Below are 20,535 nucleotides of genomic sequence, written 5' to 3'. Positions count from 1 at the left end.
TCTTCTTTGTTGGCTGGCCATAGACCTTGAACTCAGGGGCCAGGTGCCAACCCTGAGTTCTTTTTGCTCAAGGTGAGTGCTCTACCACTTTGAGCCACAGCTCTATTTCCGGTTATCTGGTGGCTAATTGGAGATGAGTGTCACAGACTTTCTTGCCTAGGCTGGCTTTGAACCATGATCCTCAGATCTCAGTCTCCTGAGTAGCTAGGATTACAGGCGTGAGCCCCTGGCTCCTGGCTTCTGAACTTGCTTTCTACTTTGTAAAATAGACACACAAATGTACACCTCTTCAGATTCAATGACCATATGAAATGCTTGGTAAAATGCGTGGGGTAAGAGTCTTCATAGACTTTCCTGCTCAGGCTGGCTTCAAACCATGATCCTCAGGGCTCAGCCTCCAGAGTAGCTAGGCATGAGTCACCCAACTAACAGACAGTATACTTTTACTGAGGGCCTATCACAGCACAGTTAAGCAGTTAAAAAAAATATATTGCCTGCTGCTATTGCTAGTATTTTTTGTCTTTTCACTCACCAGGAATTTCTCACTGACCTTCTTTTTGTTGGAGTCCCACCTCTTTCAATTTCACTTGTTTTTTAAAATTTGTTTTTGTGCTACTGGGGTTTGAACTCCAGAATGCCATGCATTTGTGAGGTAGGCACTCTGTTGCTGAGCCACACCTCAGTGCCTTTGGTTCTGTGGAGCTGGAACTTAGCTCTAAGACTGGGTCGTGCCTTTGTAAAGCAAAGGCTAGCACTTTCCATGCTGCACCCTACCCTATTAAAGTGTCGTAGCTGAAAGCCTCATGGCTGTCGTGGGTCAGATGTCTGCACAGGCTTAGATGGGTCCACTGCTCAGGGTGTCACGGGCTGCTGCAGAAGGTCATTTGAGGCTGTCATCTTCTTCCAAGCTCACAGGGCTCTTGGTATGTTTTTGCAGCTGTGGCAGCCTGCTCCCCTCATTACAGCCATCAGAGTCCCTAATGCTACAAAGCCTTACCACAAATACTCTTTTAAAGGGCTTACCCGATTAGGCCAGGCCCACTTCCTTTTGAGTGATTCCAAATCAGCTCATTAGGGAACAATTACACCTGCAAAAATCCTTCACCTTTGCCAAGAAATGCAGTCTACTCAAGGGAATGACATTTGTCCTATTCACAGGCCCTGCCCACACTCAGAGAGGGGATTAATCATATGAGACAAGTATGTAGGAGGCAGGAATCTGGAAATTGTCTTAGAATTCTTCCTACCACCAGAAAAAAAATTTTAAGATGATGGTTTTGATAAGATGTATATTTTTTAATTATAACGCTTATTTGATTGTATCATGAGACACAACCATCCACCAAATGACATTGTGACATTGTTGATTGGATGACATTGTAATCTATAGGCAAGCAGAAACCTCAGTAGCCAACCAGAGGAGAATCCTTAGTTTAATAAATTAGTCCACATTATAGTCAATATCAAATTCTCAGAATTCTATACTGCTCTGTTTGGATGTGTGAGCATGTGTGTGTGTGTGCGTGTGTGTACATGCGTGCGCACTCCAGATTTGGGGCTTCAGCTCAGGGCCTTAACTTGCTCGCTTGCTCATGACTGGTACTCTTCCATTTGATCCATGCCTCAGCTGAACTTTTTGGCTGCCCAAGTTGGCTTTGAGCTTTAATCCTCCAGGTGTCAGGCTGGAATTACAGGTATGAGCTACTGGCATCTAGATCTACCCTGCTTTTTTATCTAAGAGTTCAAGTTCAGTAATGCCAGAAGATCTCCTTCAACACAGTGCAAATGCAGGCTGTCTCCCCTAGAAGGGAGATCCCTTCATGTTAGAACCCCCTTTTCCTCAGACTAACCTGACCAAAGGTTCACAAAAGGAGTACATTCCCAAAGAAAATCCCATAACTCATTCTGTGGGATGATGTTTTACCAAGGAGAGTATGGAAGAAGATCAAATTGAAACTGAATACAATTGATTAAGCAGAGTAAAGCAGAGGATAGCAAGGTATAAATAGTTCCTTTTGGAAATTTTTGAAGGGTAAATATTGGATTTGGACACTGAGAATGCTATGTGGGCCCTGTGCACACAGACTATAGGATTGCATATTCACAGACTATGATTTGTAGCTAAAATACGTTTGCATGGATATTCTTTTTCAATGTTATGGGAAGGGAAAAAGAAGGGAAGAAAAGGGAAGGGCCAACAAATGTGGGGGGGGGAGGGAGAGAGAAAGACAGTTTGCTTTGCATCTAGCTACACTTCTTTGTTTCCTAGAAATCACTTCTTACTTGGGGGTCATAAATCCAGATTCCCAGAAATCGTAAACATACGAGGAGAGTCCTCAAGCTAGAACTGACCCCTGAGGAATCTGGTGGAGGGGGACAGGGAGTAGAAGAGGTGCTGAATTCTCCTCCCTTTCCCAACTCTCTGTGACAAGGCTTGATGCTCATGATCCATGCAGGGCCCAGTATCAATCTATTCTTGAGCCAAAGTCTCCTAATAAAATCATATGAACTCTTAAGCAAGGCTGGAAATGCATACAACTAGCACATCAGCCTCTCATCTCCATGTGGTGTTCAAGAAGATTTCATTGGTTTACTTCAAAACAAAACTACAAGCTTGCTATTTTTATTTCATTCATTATGATCATCACAAAGGGTAACCTTTTCCCCCCCCCAAACTCTTAAAGAAAATGATGAAATACTTGCCAGGCACGTCAGAGTACTTATTACCTGGGCTCAGTGAGCTCATTGCAAAGGTTGTACAGTGTGATCCAGCTGTGTTGAGGATGCACTTCCAGGATGGACTCCAGATGCTGATGGACAGAAGCTGGAGGCCTTTGTTACTACAGGACTTCTTGCTCTATAATACAGTCAATAGTGCCTTTTAGACACAGTGTCATATCTTTCCTACCAAACTGTGGTCTTAATGACTAATTTAGTCTGATTAAATGTAGATGTAGAAAAGAATAACAGGGGAGTGGATCTGATCAAAGTGCAGCCTTTGCATGAATAGAAAGGTCATGATTAGACCCTTTACTGTGCACCATTTAATATGCACCAAAAGACTGGCAACCAGGGTTCACACCTGTAATCCTCCTTAGTCAGGAGGCTGAGCCTTGAGGATCCTGGTTCATAGTCAGCCTGGCAGACAAGTCCATGAGACTCTTATTTCCAATTCATCAGCCAAAAGCTGGAAGTGGAGCTGTGGCTCAAGTGGTAGAGCACTAGCCATGAGTGAAAAAAATAAGAGACAGCACCTAAGTCCCAAGTTCAAATCTCTGTACTGACACCAAAACAAAGCAAAAAACACACCACTGCCAACAAAAAATGGATTCTCAAAGTGAAAAATCAATGCAACAGTCCATACGTACAGCTTAAAGAGTGAAGATTTGGAAATATTAACTGTCCTGTAAGTTCAGCATGACCCGGGCTGGCTCCCAACCCACCCATGGGTGGAACACTCCAGTGTTCTCCAGGCCTCCCGACTCCCCATCCTGAGAGAGGTGTGTTCATCTCTATCTATTCCTGTGTCTGTGTCCTCTCAGTCCTTTCATTCCTTCCCTCCATTTCCATACCTGTAGGTGACTCAGGCCCTTTATCACTTCACATCTGAACAGCATGCTGTCTCTAGGTTCCCATCCAGTGGGGCCTAGAGAGGCTGTCACATCTGTCTTCCTGTCTCACTGGACAGATCACATCACTTCCCAGCACAGACACCTGCTGAGGTTTCCTATTTCCCATGACACCACACCCAGCTTCTTGTCTTGTCAGCTTCTCAAGGCTCTCCAAATGGGATACATCTCCAACCTTCCACCAGCCTTCACTATGCCCCATCACTCCAGAAGGTCCCTGTGCCCCAGGTCCTGAGGAAGCCTTTCTCTATGGTGTGCCTAGGCCTGGAGTGCCATCCAGCGACCTGAGCCTCATTAACTCAAGCCACCAGGCTGCTGTACGGGCTGTGCTGCACACCCTCCCTGAGCTCCCCTTTGAACCTGTCCAGCATTACACATGTCTTCAGCACTTAATTATATTCCTGCCTGTGTACTGGTGGCTGTTTTATGAATATGTCTATATGCTTCTAGGAGTCAAAGTAAATCCTGTCTTCTCTATCCACTATGCACTGGGTACATGGGTGGCACCACTTGCTTCATATATTTTCTGTCCAGGCTGAGCTATGAAGAGAATTCTTGTTTTTAGTTTATGCTCTTACATGTTCTTATAGTCATAATGCCAAAGTTTTAAACACAAATGATTCCTTAGAATTGAGTTATTAATTTGCTGAATAGAAACTTATAAGGATCTATCAGTTATAATTTGTGTATGTATGTGTGTGTGAGAGAGACAGAGAGAGAGAGTGTGTAAGAGTTTATGTGTATGTGAGCATGTATGTGTGAACTCAGGGTTGCATGTTCTTGCTTAGCTCTTTTGCTCAAGGCCGGTGCTTTACCACTAGAGTCACGCCTCCAGTTCTGGCTTTTTGCTGGATAATTGGAGGTAAGAGTCTCTCAGATTTGTCTGCCCAGATAGACTTCACACTGCAATTCTCAGATCTCAGCCTTCTGAGCAGCTAGGATGACAGGTGTAAGGCATAGGCTCCTGGCTTTCAGCAACAGTTCTTCGTTAGAAAGGAAGAAAGAAAAAATACACAGGTAGGGTATATGTACTTCAAATATGAATTCAAATGACATCTCTTTAACAAAACACTAATCTTCTACATGGGCCATTCATCAATGGTAGCTGTTATTACATACCTACAACATCCTACATGTACCTCTACATAACAATATTTCTTGTATTTCCTTTATACATTGTCTTTATTCCTTCCATGTACCTCATACTGGGAGTTTATTGATGTTAGGACACCCTGAATCTATAGAGACTAACACAGAGCCAGCAACCTTGTTGGAGGCTTGTTGAATGAATAAATGTAATATATGACATGCTGCAGAATGGGTGGCCCTTGGGGATGTGGTACTTAGTAACTGTGCTAACAAACAAGCCAGTCAAGGGCTGGAGGTATAGCTTAGTGGTAGGACACATGCTTAGAATGGGCAAGGCCCTGGCAATGAAGACAACAAAAAAAAAAGAAACAAGCTAATCATAAAAAGACCAATTCTATGTGATTTTATTTTAAGAGCTGCTTACCTAGTCAAACTCCTAGAAGAAGGGAGAATAGTGTTTGCCATGGGCTAAGGAAGGAGGGAAATTAATTAGACTTAAGGCGTGTGTGTGCGTGTGCATGTGTGTGTGTGTGTACACTAGGGCTTGAACTTAGGGCCTGGGTGTTGTCCCTAGCTTTTCTGCTCAAGGCTGGTATTCTACTATTTGAGCCACAACTCCACTTCTGTTTTTGTTTTGTCTTTTTTTTGTGTGGCTAGTTGCAGATAAGTCACTTGTCTGCCTTGACTGGCTTCGAACCTCAGTCCTCAGATTGAAGTCTCTGAGTAGCTAGGATTGCAGGCACAAGCAACTGACACCCTGCTTTCACACACATTATTAAATAATGTGACCTGAGATGTGATTGATAAGATATAATTTCACCTGTATTAAACAAAGAAAAATGCATGAGTAAGTGAAAGCTGAAATTATAACAAAACTGAATTTCAAAAATTAGCCTTAAAGACAAGTGACATTGTTCCTCAGAAAAAGAAAATCAAAGCTAAGATCCCTAACTCCCCTGCACCCCTCTCATCCACATGTAGCAGATTTTTCATAGGGTTTAATGTGTGCCAGACAACTTTCCCCAAACTACCTACAACTTCCTCCTTGTCTTTTCAGCAATTTTGACTTAGTGTCACACCCCAAAAAAGGGCACACCTCTTTAACCCTTTCAACTCTGGAATCAAACACACCCTTATTAGATGTGCTTTTCACACAGTCAGTGGCAGTCCTTCTGGTGAGCTGGCCACAGCTGAACAGGGCAAAGCAGGAGGAAGACAGACCAGGTGTGAGGAGTAAGGAAGCTGGTTCTTTCTGGTTATGTGGGCCAAACTGCCATCTACTTCCTATATTTTCTTGGTGCTTGGATAGGAACCTGGAAAGAAGCAACACCATGGTAAGAAATGAACATCAGTTTTATCTCTTCATTGCCTAAGACTTTGTTTTAAACTTATCTAGAAGTATTAGTATTAATAACATCCAACAGCTTCACAATGTGTTTGTTGTCTACATCTGGCAATTTTTTTCTGGTTTAAATAATCTTAAGCACTTGTGAGCAGAAGGACTAGAGTAGGAGGGGGCTGAGTCCCTGGGTCACTTTAGCTTGATTGAGAATGCAGAGCCGGAATGAGAGCTACACTGTCTGCTAGCTTGGGGATCATTAGCCAGCTACTCTAGTTAAATCCATTGGAGTTCATGCCGCCATTGTGACCATTTCTGTTTTATAGTCCTGTGGTGGGGTGTGCTCTAAAGAATTTATTTAATCCTGTTCTTAGCCTTGAGTTAAAAACAACTTTTGTCCCCACCCCTTTGTTAAATTTAAAGATAAACAGATACTCAGCCTAGTGAGGAAAAAAAAAAGCAACACTAGTGGAAAAACATGGTTTTGAAAGGCAGGATGGCTTTTTCTTTTTCTTCACAGTAGCATGAGTTAGAAATCTACTTCACGTTCTTTTAAAATATAGGTTATCTTCCAAATATATTTCGCAGTGGGCGTTGCTGGCCGGCAACTCTCCTCCACCCGCCTTGTTCCATAGCAACTTATTATGTATTGCACATACTTTCCCCAAAGGCGAATTATTAGGGTGCAGAAATTTATAGGACCAACTCAGCTTCTTACAACCCTATGATTCCAGGAGTTGTGGGGATTAAACTAAGAGAAAACAAAACAAAACAAATCAATCCTGTAAACCTTTTAGAAGAAGAATTTTATATAGGGCCTATTAAACTTTATTTACTAGTTTGATTATAGAGACATAAGTATAAAACTTTGGGTAAGAGCTGGGCATTTTATATTCATTTTTTCTCTATTAAAACTTTAACACTTTCCCCATCATTGGTAATTTCAGACACAATGGCTTCATAACTACATTGAGAAGTAGTCGTTATGCTAAGGTGTGGGCTTTTGATCTAGAAATCTTTTTTTTTTTACTTTTATTCTCATGTTTTTCATGTTATTTTAATTTTTTGTGACACTAGGATTTTAACTCAAGACCTCGTGCTTGCTATGTAAGCGCTCCATCACTTGAGCCACCTCCTCAGCCCAGAATTAATCCCTTAATGTTTTACAAATTTCTTTTTTCCCCTTCTCCCCCAGTCCTGAGGCTTGAACTCAGGGCCTGGGCACTGTCCCCGAGCCTCTTTGTGCTCAAGGATAGCACTTTACCATTTGAGCCACAGCACCACTTCTGGCTTTTTCTGAATAGTTTTTTGGAAATAAGAGTCTTATAGACTTTTCTGCTTTGAACCGCATCCTTAGATCTCAGCCTCCTGAGTAGCTAGGATTCCAGGCATGAGCCACCAGCACTCAGCTAACAAATTGCTTTTTAAGAAATGGTTTGTCGGGGCTGGGAAGGTGGCTCAGTGGTAGCGTGCTTGCCTTGCATGCCTGAGGCCCTGGGTTCGATTCCCAGCACCACATAAGCAAAAAGAAAAAAGCCGGAAGTGGCGCTGTGGCTCAAGTGGTAGAGCGCTAGCCTTGAGCTGAAGAGCTGAGGGACAGTGCCCAGACCCAGAGTTCAGGCCCCACGACCGGACCCAAAAAAAAAAAAAAACCAAAAAAGAAATGGTTTGTCAAGTTAAAAAAAAATCTAAACACCTAGAGTAACGTGACTATGAACCTTCAAAAAGTATTTGAAGTTTAAGAAGTGACATTTCTGCTTTTCTTGTCAGCCATCTCATTAGTGCCCATTTGTAAATATCTAAAAAGGCTGTAAGCAGTCTGCTGTAACTATAGTAGCTAGACAAGCTTGGGCTGCTAGAGTTGTAGGAGGAAGGCCCCTACTGATCATTCTGAAGGTTCTCTCTTGAGTTTCTCTGCAACAGGAGATTAAAGGTATATGGAAAGATACACGGTGCTATACCCACACCGCAGGCACCCGTGCTGTAGTGGCTAGTGGGAACCAACATCTGAATTGTAATTGGGAATGTTGAAATGGGCAGAGCCTGCTGCCTGTGTCTCCAGGCGTAATGAGGACGAGGGCAGTGCAGGAAAGCCTGGGTGTGCAGGCTTGTCCGCCTCAAGCCTGTACAGGAGTTGGGTTTGCAAACTGCAATCCAAACTCACAAGCTGAGGCAGAGAGAAGGCATCTCGCTCACACCTCCTGCCAGGAAGAATGGGGCGATGATGAAATGTTTTATTTTTCATAGCTGAAGGAGCAGCAGATTCTGCATTGTCTACTCAGAGACAGACTCAGACTTGGTCCTGATTTCCAGACCACCTTCCCAAAAAGACTGGAGGGAAAAAGAAAGCTAGGTTCCATAGGAGGGGAAAGAAAGTTGGTCTTTCTGAGGTGGAAAGGTAGAGAGCCAGTGGAAAAAGTCACTTGATGATGAATGGCTCTTGCATGGATGAATGTTATGGCTCCCTCACCCCCCACTCCACTAAGGTGTGAGCTTCTCCAGCTAGGGCGATCTAGTGCAGTTCTTTGGGCATGACTGGAGCTGCCCTTCTGGCCCAGGGTTTGTTTCCCCTCCTTACTTGGACTCTTCATCCTGCCCTGCCTCAATTTGTGTGTGTATGTGTGAACTGAGACAAATCATGTGCACCTTGCAGTTCTTGCAGATGTGAAATAGGATGGCACCCACCCCTCACAGGGCTGGCATGGGATTCTCAGCACATGGTGAATGCTTAAGAAATGTTTTGGCTGGTAGTGTGGCCCAGCAGTAAAGCATTTGCCCAGCATGTACAAAGTCCCAAGTTCAATACCACACCAGAAAGTAAATGATGAAAGTTCCAGCCAATATTCTTTAAGAAATGTTAGCTGAAAGAAATCACAAGAGGAAACGTAAAGGCCAAGAAGTGTATAAAACACACTCAGTGCCATGCTCAGAAGAAATTGGGCTGAGGAATGGAACTCACTGATATAGTGCCTGTTTAGTAAATGCAAGGCCCTGAGTTCAAGCCCCAGTACCATCAACTCAGGACAGGACAGGATAAGGCCCTGAGTTCAAGCCTCAAATTTTTACTTTCTAGTTTGTTTGTTATGGTTGTTTTGCTCAAGGCTGGAGCTCTACCACTTGCTAAGAAGAAAGTAAAAAAAGATATGGTTACAGAAAGTGAGGGTCTTGTTTTACTCAGGATGAGCCACGGTCTGCGTACTTCACTTAGCATCTGCTAACATAATCTACAACAAAAAAATATTCTTAAAGAGTAGACTTGTGTTTTTCTTTATTCTAGCTATAACAATTTAGAGACAAGTGTTTGTAAGCAATGAAAGACCACACCCTGAAGATGCATTAACCCTTGTAAACCTGGGATGTCCTGCTATGTTAGTCTCCATCCCATCAATCAAAGCAGGCTCTTAGTAGTTACTTAGCATCTCAAACTTCAGCCTGCAGTATAAAGGACAGCAAGGATAGCAACATGTCAGACTTTTTCTTTTTTTCTTTTTGCTGGTCCTGGGGCTTGAACTTGAACCACAGCACCACTTCTGCCTGTTTCTGTTTCTGTGGTACTGAGGAATCAAACCCAGGGCTTCATGCATGCTAGGCAAGCACTCTACCACTGAGCCACATTCCCATCCTGGCCTCAAAGTTGAGATCCTACTGCCTCAGGCTCCTCAGTGCTGGGATTACAGATGTATGTCACCGTACCTGGCTAATACTTTTCAAAGTAAGAAGCAGAATATACCTGAGCATGGTGGCTCATGCTCTTGGTACCAGTGATCCGATCATCTCTTAACGGTGCTGTCTTGGAGACGCGTGTCCTTTCTTTACAGTGCTGCCCTCCCCATTGCTCTGCTGGTCTCCATCGCCTTCCAGTGCTGCCCACCTTGGTGACCATCAGAGGCTGGTATGAAGGCCACAGACTGTCAGTCCTCTCTGGGGATCTCCACCCTCTTCTCCCCAACTTGTTTCTGGTCAATTTCATCAAATCTTTTATATACAAATCCCAACTGAAGATTAGTCCTTGCTTCTTCAGTACTTAGATTCTCAGGCTTACTGGGGGCTCAGTTGTGTTTTAAAGTAACTACCCTTGAAAGTCCATGAAGCAAGAACTGATTTGACTACATAATGAGCACATTCCTATTTTCCAGTCCAGCTAAACTTAAATTCTCTAGTTAGTGAATTGATAAAGTTAATCAAGATAAGCACACACAACCCAGGAGGCAGATAGGAAGTACTTACCATCAATCACAAACTCCTATTTTAGTTAGACATTATGAGCAAGAAAAAAAATTCACCAATTTATTATTTATCTCAGCTGTAAAGCAAATTAATTCAGTCTGACAGATACCTTTGTGAGAAAGAGAAAATGCTTGAGCAACTGTTGAATTTATGGCTATATTTTCTTCACCATCAGGAACTCTTGTTGCTTGTGGACTTGGTCCAAGAAACACATAGCCCACTAGCTTGGATAGTTGAGAAAAGTAAGACAGAATGGTTTAAAAGGGATAGCCAAGGCTTATAAGGAGTCTAAGAGTGGTCAAAGAAATTCTTGACTCACATGGTTTCTTCCAAGGCCCTATGCTTAAATACATAATCCATAATTTTAATTCTTTTTCTTTTTTTGAAAGTTGAGTATTACCTTTAATATTCAGGTAATTTACGTGGGGGTTTCAACTTAACGTATTAATTTAGGTGTACAATGCATCTTGATCAGTTGACCCTTCCATCATTCCCTTCCCACCAACCCCTTCCTCCACCAGTTTCGTGAAGTTTCCTGATTCTATTTTCACATACGTACATTGAGTGTTATGACTGTGTTCTCACATTGTTCTTCTCTTTGCATACCTCTTCTTTTTTTTTTCTAAAGATTATTTCAATCTGTCCCACGTTTCTGTGTTTGTAATAGGGTTAGAATGGAAGGTGTGTATGATTTGTGTATAATATGTGTATGTAATTATTTACTTTCTTAGACTTGGGTTCTGAAAGGAATTTAAAACAGCCTCAGTTGCAGTTTCAAGTAAGGGAAGATGAAGAAATTATTGTCATGTGAACAGGAGAGGGCAGAGGTCTTCCCCATCCCGACTCCTTTCTCCCAATCTGTGACTTCTCCTTTACCTGAGTTTTGTTACCTGTGGCCTGACCTGCAGTCTGCAGTATCAAATGCAGAATTCCAGGCATAAACCATATACATGCTTTAAATTGTGTGCCTTTGTAAGCAGCACACCTCGTGATATCCTCTTCTCCTATCTGTCCCAACCCAGGTCATGCTCACACTGTTATCCAGCTTGTGCTCACTGTAAACTATGTCAGTTATCAGATGCTTTATCACAGAGCTGGTCTTCAAGCAGCCCTAACCTTTACTTCATGTTGGCCCCGAAGGTACAAGTAGTGGTAAGTAGGAGGCTCCAGAACTTAAAACACAGAAAGAAGAGCAGATTTACTTGGGAGCTATGTGGCCATATTGCAGAACACTAAAAGAGACTGTGCCAGAAGATGCTCTGTAAGGTAGAGAGGATAGCGCTCTGGAGGCTGGAAATGCAAGGTTAAGGCAGCAGCAAAGTGAGAATCTCACAGACTTTTCTGCTGGCCTGGCTTTGAACCATGATCCTCAGATCTTAGTCTCCTGTAATCTTAGGATTACAGGCATGAGCCATTGACATGTGGCTTAGTTGTTATTTGTAGAGACACTTTCTCACCTAAGTCTGAAGGAGAAGGCTATTTCTAGAACATATTTCTAGCTACTAGGCAGAACGGCTTGACAGAGGCCTTGTCATATTGTACATTCAACATGTCCTAAAGGCCCTTCTAGTCTGTCTCTCTCTCTTTCTCCCCTCCTATCAATGATCTACACTGAGTGAACCCAACCGAAACCAAAGGGCAAAGGAGTCAGTTTCTATATTCTATCATGATTGGGTGCCTGGAACATTGACAAGGGTAAAGAAAGGAGAGCCAGCAGAAATCCTTGCACACCGTTTACACAGTTACCACAATTCCAAACAGAGCTCCATCCAGCACAAGGGTAGGCTCACCTGCCCTGTGCTCTCTGACATCCTATTGAACGGTTGGGTCTGGGAATGAGCATGTGCGCAGCTGTAATGCATTCCATACAGTGAGCACAGTTACAAAAGCGGCACACCTCATGTTATTCTGATTAAGACTGATTTTTCTAGTGACACATTGTATTATCAGATGGGAAATATTACTGAGCTAACTTCTAGAAAGCCTGATTTATTTCTTAGGAAAATTACTTTTTGTGCCGTAGCTTGCCTTCCTCTTCCCCCCCCCCCCCCCCCCCACTCTGTTTTTTCTTTTTTTTTTTTTTTGCTGGTTCTGGGGCTTGAACTCAGGGACCTAGGCATATTCCTGACTTTTTTTTTTCCTTAAGGCTAGCACTCTAGCACTTGAGTCACAGCTCTACTTCTGTTTTTGCTTTTGTTTTTGGTTTTGGGTGGTTAATTGAGATAAAAGTGTTGTGGACTTACCTCCTCCGGTTAGCTTCAAACTGTGATCCTCAAATATCAGCCTCTTGAGTAACTAGGATTACAGGTGTGAGCCACTGGCACCTGGCTTATAATATGCCTTTTTAAAGTAAGAAAACACTCCTGGCACAAAGTAATTGTTAGTGAAATTAGTAGTTGATCCCACAATTCAAACAATCCTCAATATTATCTTTTATCTTCCTTTCTGGCTGATCAAGTGTTACTGGTAGGTTACAAGTAGGTTTCACTTTATTTTTTGCCAATAAATAAATGATTTAAAGATAATTCTTTCCTGAATCTGGGAATTTTTTTTAAAGAAGCTTCTTTTTGTACCAGTAGGGTTTGAATTCTGGACCAGGTGCTCTTGCTTAGGTTTTTTTGCTCAAGGCTAGTACTAGACCACACCACCAATTCCAGTTAAGTGTCTGACAGATTTTTCTGTCTGGGCTGGCTTTAAACCTTGATCCTCAAATTTCTGTCTCCGGTGTAGCTAGGATGTCAGGTGGAAGCCACTATCCCTGGCCTAAACTCCTTACTTTAATGAAATTAAACTGTTTCATACATGTTGACTTCCTATTCAGTAATGCCTCTCTTTTTCTCACTTTCTTCTTCCTTTCTCTTCCTTTCTCTCCCTTTCTCTCTCTTTCTTTCTCTTTGACATTAGTAAACTTGGAAGTTAAAAAAAATTGTCCCTATTTTTTTTTGTCAGTTGTGGGGCCTGAGCTCTGGGCCTGGGCCCTGTCCCTCAGCTCTTCAGCTCAAGGCTAGAGCTCTACCACTTTTGAGCCACAGCTCCACTTCCATCCTTTTCTGCTTATGTGGTGGTGAGGAATCGAGCCCAGGGCCTCATGCATGCAAGGCAAGCGCTCTACCAGTAAGCCACCTTCCCAGCCTCTCTGTCTCTATTGTTTTACTCAATTGTAAACTTATTTTACATGATGAGATGTGCTTATTGTTTGGGTGTGAGGTGACAAAAAACATTTCAATCCTCATGCCATCCCCCCGTGAAAACACAGAGATTACATAACAATAACAACCGCCACCACTAGTGGGCATAGGAAAAGGGATGGGCATTGGAAGCAAGGACAGGTGTTAGGACAGCACAGAGACAAGCAAGACTGCAGCACAAGCAAGACTGCACCCTGGGAGCTGAGGGGTCATGCTGGAGGAAGAGCCTCTAGAGGTCTACTGTGTTACTGCTGATGCACCATAGGAATAGCTGCACCCTGGGAGCTGAGGAGTCATGCTGGAGAAAGAGCCTCTAGAGGTCTACTGTGTTAGGGAGCTGAGGGGTCATGCTGGAGGAAGAGCCTCTAGAGGTCTACTGTGTTACTGCTGATGCACCATAGGAATAGCTGCACCCTGGGAGCTGAGGAGTCATGCTGGAGAAAGAGCCTCTAGAGGTCTACTGTGTTACTGCTGATGCACCATAGCAATAGCTGAACCATGGACCAAACAATGGCTGGTTGTGGCAATTTAATGATGCTTTTCATTAACTGTAAAGAGTGTTACTCCTTGTGATCCTTTGGGACAAATGTTGGCTTTCACCGTGTGTATGTGTGTGTGTGTGTGTGTGTGTGTGTGTGTGTGTGCGCGCGCGCGCACGTGCTTGCGAGTACTGGGGCTTGAAGTCGGGACCTGGATACTGTTCCCTAGCTTTTACCTATTCAGATAAAAGAGTTCAGGTAAACAAAGGCCCAAACACCCAGGCATATGCTGTGAACCTAAGGTATTACCAAAGTACTATAGCTAATCTTATTATTTTCAATAATGTTCATTTGAATCATGCTTATCATGGCTAAATAGGAGATAAGAGCTAAGGTTTCTTCTAGAAATCAACAGAGTGGGATCTTCAGGAATCACAAATGTTTTCATAAAGACTTACTTTGGTACACTGATGACCACATTCTAGAAGGATATACAGGTAGGGACATGTAGAAAGCTTGATTTGCCTTTTTGAGTCAGTGCTGGGCTGGGACCCAGCAGTAAACCTGAAGGAGCTGAGTGTGGGTGCCAGCAGTAGTGTTTGGGTGTAAAATCCTCCTGTAGGCAGGAAGAAAGTTCTTCCATACCATGTGGGGCTGAAAAGATTTTCATTGTGTTTTGTTTTTGTTTTTTTTTGGGGGTCCGGTCGTGGGGCCTGAACTCTGGGCCTGGGCACTATTTCTCAGCTCTTCAGCTCAAGGCTAGCGCTCTACCACCTGAGCCACAGTGCCACTTCCGGCTTTTTTTCTTTTTGCTGATGTGGTGCTGAGGAATCGAACCCAGGGCCTCAGGCATGCAAGGCAAGCGCTCTACCACTGAGCCACCTTCCCAGCCCCTTTCATTGTGTTTTATCCTCAAGCATGGTGAGAACTCCTTGAAAGGGAAGAGGGGTAGTCTTAATTGCCTCTGTATATATAGTTTTGTTCTTGAGATAGGGCCTTTCTATGTACCTCAGGCTAGCCTTGAACTTGCTATTACAGCCCAGGCTGACCTCTTGCCAAATCTTTCTGCTATAGCCATGCAAGTGTTGGTGTTATGGGCATGTACCACCCACCACTCCTGGATTCTAAATTCTTTGTGCTGGTACTGGAGCTTGAACTTAGGGGTCTTATATTCTTGCTTAGCTTTTGCACTGAAGACTGGCACTCTACTACTTGAACCATGGCTCCACTTCCCTAAATTCTTTAGCACCAGCAAATACTTGATATCCTGCTCCAGCAGGAGGCCCCCATGGTAGCTTCTGAGAAGGCACGTAGGCCATTTTTCCTGTTGGTGTGGGGCTTACATTCTATCAGGGAATGAAAAAGGGGGGTAAACACCAAAGATGTATTTTTTAAATGGTTGGTTACATTTTCAAATAATATTCTCAACACATTTTTCTTTATCCTCCAAACATGGTTTTAGGGGAAGTATATCTAAATTTAAACTAGGATTCCAATTGGTAAATAAAGCAAAACAAATGAAACAAATCCAAACAAAACAATAAGTATGATTTTAGATATACTGTAACATACTAATAATTTATGCTGTGTGTCCTGGCCTTGAGCTTTCCATTAAATGGAAGATAGCACAGATTTCTGACATTATACAAGGAACGGGGTTTTGCTTAGCCAATTCTGATCAAAGATGTATTCCTGCCAATCACAGCCCCCAGGGGAAAGCTGCATTCTTTGTAGATGACTCTTCCTTCCCAAATGACTCAAGAGTCCTCCTTCCTAAGACCTGAAATGTGTACTTAAGTCAGATAGATGGTGTCACTCACTGTATTTCTACGCTATTTCTGAGGAAAAAGCTTGATTTTTAAGGCAACTTTATCAAGATATAATTTACATACACCAAATTATGTTATGCTCATTGGTTTGTTTTTAAAGTGACAGGGGCTTGCTATGCTGTCCAGGCTGGCCTTAACTTTTTGGGCTCAAGCAGTTTTGCCTATTTCCTGAATAGCTGGGATTATAGCAGTGAACCACAGTGCCCTGCTGATATACTCATTTAAAGGTACAGTTGGATGAGTTTTGAAAAGTATGTACACACAGATAGCCATCACCCCAATTAAGATATAGACTATTTCTATATAGACTATACCCCAAAGTTCCTCTGTCTCCTCCTCGTCATAATCCTGTCTCTTGCCGCTTACCTTTGACAACTACCAATCTGTTTTGTATCATTATGTATTAGATTTGCCTTGGCTTCAATGTCATATAAATGCTGCAACGAACTGCAACCATTAGTCTTGCTTCTTCCTTTTATTTTTTTTCTTTTTGTGGAGTTGGAGATTGGATGTGGGATTTCACACATGCTAGATAGTCACTCTTCTATGGAGTTGAACCCTTAGACCCACTTAGCATTATGGTTTGAGAACCACCCATGTCATTACATGTTTTCAAAGTTTCTTTTAGGAAATTAACAGAACACTCTGGCAAGTGCTAAAGAGTCTGAATGTCTGGAGGGCAGGAAGAATCTAGCAGTTGATGGCTAAACTGAAGAGCAAGTAATTGGTTTTGTAAAAAGCAGCTTTAGCCTGGCATTGATAGCTCACACCTGCAATCTTATTCAGGAGGTTGAGGTCTGAGGATCACAGTTTGAAGCCAGCTGGAGCAGGAAAGGTTGTGAGACTCTTATCTCCAATTAACCACACAAAAGCTGGAAATGGCACAGTGGTTCAAGAGGTAGAATGTTAGCTTTGAGCAAAGAAACAAAACAACAAAACAAAAAAAAAACCCACAAACGCTCACAGTGTCTAGACCCAGAGAACCAGCCTCAGGACTGGCACCAAAAAAACCAAAAAGCAACTTTAGCCAAAACTGGAAAAGGAGATGCATATAGTGAGCAGAGAGAAAGACTGCTGACAGTGCATCTTTACAGCATGGGAAAATGGGATTGCAACATATTCTCTCCTCAGGCAAGAGAGAATAATACAGGCTTAGTTGTATTTGGACAGTCTGGAATTGAGCCAATGGACTCTAACCTACTTTCCCCTGCAACTTCTTCAAGATAGATTTGATGGCCTGTCCAGGTGGAGACAAAGAGCTCTATATTAAGACTTAGAAAGGCTTCATTGGCTATGCAATCTTGACAAACAGGTATGAAGACTACCTAGCATGAGGGCTGTTGGAAAATAAAAATAAAAGTCTACACAAATCATTTAGCAGGTGTCTTACATAAGGAGGGCTTGTGAGCATGTATTATGACTTAAAATCCTGTAATACTTTGACTTGTAATAAAAGAATCCAAATGTTTCCTTAGGAAGCCAGAATTGCTTCAGTTTTTAAAATTAAACCATAGTGAATCCTTCTCTATTTCTATAACCACGGAAGAACTAGATCAAGTAGCAACCTCTGGTGGGATTTTAGAAGCAAATAGTCTAGTTTTGAGAGCTGGGAGAATGGCTCCATCACTAGGCCACCAGTCAGTCCAGCTCCATACTTGCAAAGTCCCACCTGGTGCTTTTCAGGCAGAAGCTCTGCCAGGGGGTGGGGAGAGATGATAGAGGTCGTGATCTGATTCCTGAGCCACAGGCTCATCAGCTCTATGGTGGGTGGGCACCTCCCCATGCACTACATGGGTTTGACAGCTGTAACGGATTTAAGAGTCTGATGTGGAATCATCGCAGGGTGTGAATCGTCCCCTGAGCGGGTTGTTTTAGTCTGTTAGCTTTGGGAACTTCCTTCCTGTCTGCACAGATCTTTACTCATCCGGCTGTCACACTGCAGGATTGCCCGAACACAGGCGTCACCTTACAGCTGCATGGAGCGCAAATGAAATGTAAGAGAGGGCCGTGAATCTCCCTGCGGAGTCAGTGAATCTCCCTGCCTCGTGCTGCTCACCTTCCGGGAAAGGTGGGGCTTGCTTTTGGGCTCCTGATCCAGGTGCTCCAGCCAGCACCAGGTGCTCCAGCCAGCACCAGGTGCTCCAGCCAGCACCAGGTGCTCCAGCCAGCACCAGGTGCTCCAGCCAGCACCTGGGTTCTGAGTGTAAGAGTTTCTTTTTGGTTTTGTGCCGGACTTGAACTCAGGGCCTGAGCACTGTCCCTTAGCTTTTCCAAGGCTGGCCCTCTACCACTTAAGCCACGGCTCCACTTCCAGTTTTTGCTAATTAAGTGAAGAGTCTCAGGGATTTTTTTCTACCCGGGATTGACTTCGAACCTGGATCCTCAGATCTCAGTCACCTGGGTAGCTAAGATCATAGGTATGAGCCACTGGCGCCTAGCTAAGAGTTAATTCTTGAGGGGACCGTAGGGCACCTAGGGGCCCAAAGGTGGGCTCAAGGCTCCTCGCCCAGCCTTCCGGCCTCCTTTCCCAACCCTTCCCTCAAGCCAGCACCCAGCCTGCTTCCCCGAGAGGGCGAACACCCGTGCCTGGGGCGCCCACTGGAACTTGCTTTTGGATTTCTTCGGGGCTCCCCCCGGGCTTCCGGCCCCAGGTGCCTGGCGTTTCGTTCCCCCCCCCCCCACCATTCTGAGACTCCAGGGGACCGATTGCGACAGCCCCACCCCGCCCGGAGTGGGCGGGTCCCACGGGCGCAGGGCCACGCGCTTCCTTCCCCAGCGTCCCCCCCCCGCCCCCTGCGGCTGGCCAGGTGTCCGGAGCCCTCGCGCCCCCTCGGCCTTCGGTGTCTTTCCGTCCCGCGACCTCAGGGTATTTATTTATCCCAGTCGGCGCTGGCGTTGGGGAAAGCGCCGGGCTTAGGCGGGGCTGCTCGGAGCGGCGCGGCGCGGCGCGGCGGGGCGTTTGAATGCTGCGCGCCTTTCTCATTGGAGGAACGCGGCGCGGCGATCCGGGAGGAGTTGGGTGCCGCTCTCCGAAGGTTTTCCTCCTGCTCGTGTGGTGCCCACGTGGCTTCTTACTGGTCTGGGGGTGGGGTGGGTGCGGGGCGGTGTGTGTGTGGGGGGACTACGAATCCGTTGTCTTAGAAAAGGGAGAGCCCTGCGTGGCTCTGGACAAATCCCACCCTGCGATGCTGGGCGCGCGCCGCTGCTCTGCAGCCACGCGTGGAATTGTGTCTTGTTGTTTGGGTTCATGGGCTTTCCGAATTTCCGTGAAAAAGCAAAGCATTATAATGAAAGGAAATGCCGTCCTCAGTCACGTGGCGCCCCAAACCATACTTCATTTAGTGAAGGCTCAAAAAGTAAAGTTACTTCATTTAGTAAAGGCTCAAAAAGTAAAGTTCTAGAGGGTTTTTTGTGGATAAGAATGAATAAAGACAGCCTCTCTCTCTCTCCTCGCTCTCCTCTTGAACTCAGAGCCTTGCATTCGCACCTGGCCTTTATCCCTCAAAGCTGAACCACTTAAGCCACACTAGCCATTTGTTGGTAACTGGAGGTGAGTTCGTCTCGCGGGGTGGTCAGCCTGGGCTGGCTTTGAAATCTCAGCCTCCCGAGTCGCTAGGACTATAGGTGTCAGCCAGGGGCGCTCACCATCCACCGCCCCATTTTAGCAATAGCAAGTAGAGGTCTACATTGAATTTGGCCTCTAGTTTAAGCAACTCTGTAACGAACTAGTAAAGCGGAGAGCACCAGGATTCTCACATTGTCTTTCCCTTTTATTTATTTTCCAGTCCAGAGCACAGCCACCGGAAGATAACAGAAAGAAGCCGGTTTTGGGGAAACTTGGCACTCTGTTCACGGCTGGAAGGAGAAGGAACACCAGGTCTGGCCCCGAGGGTTCCACCAGCTCCAATACCAAACCAGCCTCTCCCAGAGATGTAACCTCTTCTAACGCCCCTGAAAGAGACAGTGAGAAAAGTAAATGTGAGAACCACCAACCGAAGCCACCGGACCCGAGGGAGGACAGCTCCTCCCAGGAGACCCAAGGCGAGGGCTGTGTCCTGGCAACCTCGGGCGACGCCGCCGAAATGTCACCTGGCTCGCCGAGTGCCGCGGCCGGGCAGCCGAGCCCCGACAGTGATTCACCCCAATTAGAACCCCTGCAGGCAGAGGGAGAGCCGTTCCCAGATGCCACCACCGCTGCCAAGCAGCCGCATTCCTCAGCGCCGAACCGCTCCGGGCAAGAGAGCGCAGAGGCGCACGCACGCCGTCCCGGGGAGGACGCGCCGCCGGACGCTGGGCACCCGCAGCAGACAGCCCGGGCTTCGGAGGCTGCGTCGGGATCTCCCACCCGGGAGCGGCCGGTGGAAGGACGAGGCGAGGTCCCCGAGGGAGCCCCCCACGCGGGTGCGTGTAGCGACCCCCAGCCCCCCGAGGACGCCTCTGGCCCGCGCAGTGGCCCTCCCACCCCGGGCGAGCGCGCGCATCCCTCCAAAGCGTTGACTTTGGACATCTACTTGAGCAAGACCGAGGTGGTGCCGGTGGACGAGCCGGTTGGAATCGCTGCTCCCGGGGCAGAAGAAGATTTCGGCGACTCGGACGACATGGATAAGAAATCGAGCGGCCGCCGGTCGGGCCGGCGGAGGCGATCGCAGAAATCCACCGACTCGCCGGGCGCGGACGCCGCCGGGCCGCCTGAGAGCGGAGCGCGGGACGACGCGGTGTTCGACGACGAGGTGGCGCCAGACGCGGCCCCCGGGA

At 45.4% G+C, this 20,535-nt stretch overlaps 1 protein-coding gene across 1 annotated transcript in view; it reads left to right on the top strand.

Annotated features, from left to right (window-relative positions):
- The window catches only part of LOC105990063 (basic salivary proline-rich protein 1-like), a 183,614-nt gene that overhangs the window by 158,966 nt on the left and 4,113 nt on the right, over positions 1-20,535 (top strand). The window contains exon 4 of the mRNA XM_013022376.1: positions 19,566-20,510. Coding sequence (XP_012877830.1) covers positions 19,566-20,510 — 945 coding nt within the window. The remainder of the gene's footprint in view (positions 1-19,565; positions 20,511-20,535) is intronic.

The sequence above is a fragment of the Dipodomys ordii genome, unplaced genomic scaffold (genome assembly GCF_000151885.1).
Source record: "Dipodomys ordii isolate 6190 unplaced genomic scaffold, Dord_2.0 Scaffold62, whole genome shotgun sequence".
Classification (NCBI taxonomy): Eukaryota; Metazoa; Chordata; class Mammalia; order Rodentia; family Heteromyidae; genus Dipodomys; species Dipodomys ordii.
This window is presented reverse-complemented; position numbering and strand designations above follow the sequence as displayed.